Genomic DNA, 4783 nt, shown 5'->3' with positions numbered 1-4783 from the left:
TACAGGACAGTACGTACCAGAGGAGGCTGCTGAGGGGAGGACGGCTCATAATAATGTCTGGAACAGAGTGAATGAAATGGAACACATGGAAACCACGTGTTTGATACCATTCCACTTATTCCACTCCAGCCATTACAAGCCTGTCCTCCCTAAATAAGGTCCCACCAACCTCCTGTGGTACAAACACAAACAGTAAAATATATCATAAAAAATGCAAAGTGGTAAAAGATCAGAAAATATTACAAGCCTGTCATGTGTGAGTGTCCATTGTGTGTTTGTCCATTGTGTGTGTTCAGTGTGTGTGTGTGTCCAGTGAGTGTGTGTGTGTGTGTGTGTCCAGTGAGTGTGTGTGTGTGTGTGTCCAGTGAGTGTGTGTGTGTGTCAGTGTGTGTGTGTCAGTGTTTATGTGTGTCAGTGTGTGTGTGTTCAGAGTATGTGTGTGTGTGTCAGTGTTTATGTGTGTCCAGTGTGTGTGTGTGTCCAGTGTGTGTGTCCAGTGTGTGTGTCCAGTGTGTGTGTGTCCAGTGAGTGTGTGTCCAGTGTGTGTGTGTCCAGTGTGTGTGTGTCCAGTGTGTGTGTCCAGTGAGTGTGTGTGTCCAGTGAGTGTGTGTATCCAGTGTGTTTGTCAAGCATGTGTGTGTCAAGCGTGTGTGTGTGTGTGTGTGTGTGTGTCTGTGTGTGTGTTTCAGTGTGTGTGAGTGTGTGTGTTCAGTGTGTGTGTGTGTGTGTGTCCAGTGTGTGTCTGTGTTGAGTGTGTGTGTGTCCAGATTGTGTCCAGTGTGTGTGTGTGTGTGTGTTCAGTGTGTGTGTGTGTCCAGTGTGTGTGTGTGTGTGTGTGTGTGTGTTCAGTGTGTGTGTGTGTGTGTGTGTGAGTGTGTGTATGTGTGTGTGTGTGTGTGTATGTGACCAGTGTGTGTGTTGAGTGTGTGTGTGTCCAGTGTGTGTGTGTGTGTGTGTGTCCAGTGTGTGTGTGTGTGTCCAGAGTGTGTGTGTGTGTGTTCAGTGTGTGTGTGTGTGTGTTCAGTTTGTGTCCAGTGTGTGTGTGTGTGTGTGTGTTCAGTGTGTGTGTGTTCAGTGTGTGTGTCCAGTGTGTGTGTGTCCAGTGTGTGTGTGTGTGTGTGTGTCCAGTGTGTGTGTGTGTGTGTGTGTCCAGTGTGTGTGTGTGTCCAGTGTGTGTGTGTGTCCAGTGTGTGTGTGTGTGTGTTCAGTTTGTGTCCAGTGTGTGTGTGTGTGTGTGTGTGTGTGTGTGTGTGTGTGTGTGTGTGTGTGTGTGTGTGTGTGTGTGTGTGTGTGTGTGTGTCAGTGTGTGTGTGTTCAGTGTGTGTGTCCAGTGTGTGTGTGTGTGTGTCCAGTGTGGTGTGTGTGTGTGTGTGTGTGTGTGTGTGTGTGTGTGGTGTGTGTGTGTGTGTGTGTGTGTGTGTGTGTGTGTGTGTGTGTGTGTCCAGTTATTATTTCAGGGACACTGAGTCGCCAACATAATGAACCCTAAACCCTGGATAGAGGGGCTCAGTGAATGTGGAGGTGAATGTGATCAGGTGGGTCAGTGTGTCAGAGGAGGCTCTATAGAAGGACAGAGTGCCGGCTGACCAGTCCAGATACACTCCTACTCTGTGGGGGCTGGAGGAGGGGACGTCTATGGTAGTGGGATTATTATTATGCCAGCTGGAGGAGGGGACGTCTATGGTAGTGGGATTATTATTATGCCAGCTGGAGGAGGGGACGTCTATGGTAGTGGAGTTATTATTGTGACAGGCAGAGTAACTGTTGTCAGAGGAGAACAGACACCAGGACTTGTCATTGAGTCCAAGCCAACAGTCATCACCCCTTCCTCTCCTGTTGATTCCTTTATATGTCACTCCTATACCAGCCCCCATTATCCCACTCCTCTCTACCTCCCAGTAACAGCGCCCAGTCAGACCCTCTCTACACAGCACCTGTCTACAGTCCTCAAATCTCTCTGGGTGATCAGGATACGGCTGCTCCTCTCTCCTCCTACATGTCACCTTTCTGTTCTCCTCAGACAGAGAGAGGAGTCTGTTTACTGTGTTTAGGTCCAGTGTGAGATCACAGACATCTGATGGATGAAACCAGACACAATATTAGAAATCATCATCATTCACATTAGAATGTTAACTCACTTTTCACTAATTCATTTAATGTAGATGTTTCTAGGTATCAAAAGGAGAAGTTAACTTGGGGCTAGGTGGGACGCTAGCGTGCCACCCGTGGTGCACTCCATCAACAGCAGGTGCATTTCAAGAGCGGCAAATTTGAATCCAAATAAATGTCAAAATTCAAATTTTTCAAAAATACAACTATTTTACACCATTTGAAAGATAAACATCTCCTTAACCTCTATGGGACCGGCGGGACGAATTCGTCCCACCTACGTAACATCCACTGCCAGCCTGTGGCGCGATTTTCAAAATCTTCAAAATCCTATTACTTCAATTTCTCAAACATATGACTATTTTACAGCCATTTAAAGATAAGACTCTCGTTAATCTAACCACACTGTCCGATTTCAAAAAGGCTTTACAACGAAAGCAAAACATTAGATTATGTCAGCAGAGTACCAAGCCAGAAATAATCAGACACCCATTTTTCAAGCCAGCATATAATGTCACCAAAACCCAGAAGACAGCTAAATGCAGCACTCACCTTTGATGATCTTCATCAGATGACAACCCTAGGACATTATGTTATACAATACATGCATGTTTTGTTCAATCAAGTTCATATTTATATCAAAAACCAGCTTTTTACATTAGCATGTGACGTTCAGAACTAGCATACCCCCCGCAAACTTACGGGGAATTCGCTAACATTTTACTAAATTACTCACGATAAACGTTCACAAAAAGCATAACAATTATTTTAAGAATTATAGATACAGACCTCCTCTATGCACTCGATATGTCCGATTTTAAAATAGCTTTTTGGTGAAAGCACATTTTGCAATATTCTAAGTACATAGCCCAGGCATCACGGGCTCGCTATTTAGACACCCGGCAAGTTTAGCACTCACCATAATCATATTTACTATTATAAAAATGTCATTACCTTTTGTTGACTTCGTCAGAATGCACACCCAGGACGTCTACTTCAATAACAAATGTTGGTTTGGTCCAAAATAATCCATCGTTATATCCGAATAGCAGCGTTTTGTTCGTGCGTTCCAGACACTATCCGAAATAGTAAAGAAGTGTCGCGCGCTTGGCGCAATTCCTGACAATAAAATTCAAAGTATTCCATTGCCGTACGTCGAAGCATGTCAACCGCTGTTTAAAATCAATTTTTACGTCATTTTTCTCGTAGAAAAGCGATAAAATTCCGACAGGGAATCTCCTTTTCGGCAAACAGAGGAAAAAATCCCAAAGGCGGGGGCGGTCGGGGTCACGCGCATAAGCTAGTGTCTCTTGATGGGCCACTTGAGAAAGGCGATAATGTGTTTCAGCCTGGGGCTGGAATGACGACATTCTCTTTTTTCCCGGGCTATGAGAGCCTATGGACGACGTGGGAAGTGTCACGTTAGAGCAGAGATCCTTAGTAAATGATAGAGATGGCAAAGAAGTTCCAGAAATGGTCAGACAGGCCACTTCCTGTAAAGGAATCTCTCAGGTTTTGACCTGCCATTTGAGTTCTGTTATACTCACAGACACCATTCAAACAGTTTTAGAAAATTTAGGGTGTTTTCTATCCATATGTAATAAGTATATGCATATTCTAGTTACTGAGTAGGAGTGGTAACCAGATTAAATCGGGTATGTTTTTTATCCAGCCGTGTCAATGCTGCCCCCTAGCCCTAACAGGTTAATCTAACCACGTTTTACGATTTCAAAAAGGTTTTACGGCGAAAGCATAAATTTAGAGTATGTTAGGACAGTACATTTACAAGAGTTGTGTGTAATGTTTTGTCAAGTCAAAGACAGGGTCACCAAAACCATAAAACCAGCTAAAATGATGCACTAACCTTTTACAATCTCCATCAGATGACACTCCTAGGACATTATGTTAGACAATGCATGCATTTTTAGTTCTATCAAGTTCATATTTATATCCAAAAACAGCGTTTTACTATGGCATTGATGTTGAGGAAATCGTTTCCCTCCAATAACCGGCAGTCAAGTCAGCGTAACAAATTAAATAATTAAAATTAGAAAACATTGGTAAAATATTATATTGTCATTTAAAGAATTATAGATTTACATCTCTTGAACGCAATCAACTTGCCAGATTTAAAAATAACCTTACTGGGAAATCACACTTTGCAATAATCTGAGCACTGCGCCCAGAAAAATACGCGTTGCGATACAGACTAGACGTCATGTTGGGGAGATCTAAAATCGAAAATACTATGTAAATAATCCATTACCTTTGATTCTCTTCATCAGATGTCACTTCCAGGTATCACAGGTCCATAACGAATGTAGTTTTGTTCAAAAAAGCTCATCATTTATGTCCAAAAATCTCCGTCTCGTTAGCACATGATGTAAGCCAGCCGGACTTCTCGTCATGAACGAGGGGAAAAAATATATTTCCGTTCGTTCAAACATGTCAAACGTTGTATAGCATAAATCATTAGGGCCTTTTTTAACCAGAACATGAATAATATTCAAGGTGGACGAATGCATACTCTTTTATAACGTATTGGAACGAGGGTACCCAACATGAACTCGCGCGCCAGGTGTCTAATGGGACATCATCGTTCCATGGCTCTTGTTCGGTCAGATCTCCCTCCAGAAGACTCAAAACACTTTGTAAAGGCTGGTGACATCTAGTG

General features: G+C 43.2%; 1 protein-coding gene across 1 annotated transcript in view; it reads right to left on the bottom strand.

The window, feature by feature from the left end:
• Window positions 1-1380: 1380 nt before the first annotated feature.
• LOC145866030 (stonustoxin subunit beta-like) overlaps window positions 1381-4783 on the bottom strand; it is a 9543-nt gene continuing 6140 nt past the window's right edge. The window contains exon 3 of the mRNA XM_082970912.1: window positions 1381-2074. Within this exon, the coding sequence (XP_082827038.1) occupies window positions 1449-2074 (626 nt within the window). The 3' untranslated portion in view covers window positions 1381-1448. The remainder of the gene's footprint in view (window positions 2075-4783) is intronic.

The sequence above is a fragment of the Salmo salar genome, unplaced genomic scaffold, assembly GCF_965601325.2.
Source record: "Salmo salar unplaced genomic scaffold, fSalSal1 ptg000117l, whole genome shotgun sequence".
NCBI classification, from domain to species: Eukaryota; Metazoa; Chordata; class Actinopteri; order Salmoniformes; family Salmonidae; genus Salmo; species Salmo salar.
The sequence above is the reverse complement of the archived record's forward strand: the minus strand, read 5'-3'. Positions and strand labels throughout refer to the sequence as shown.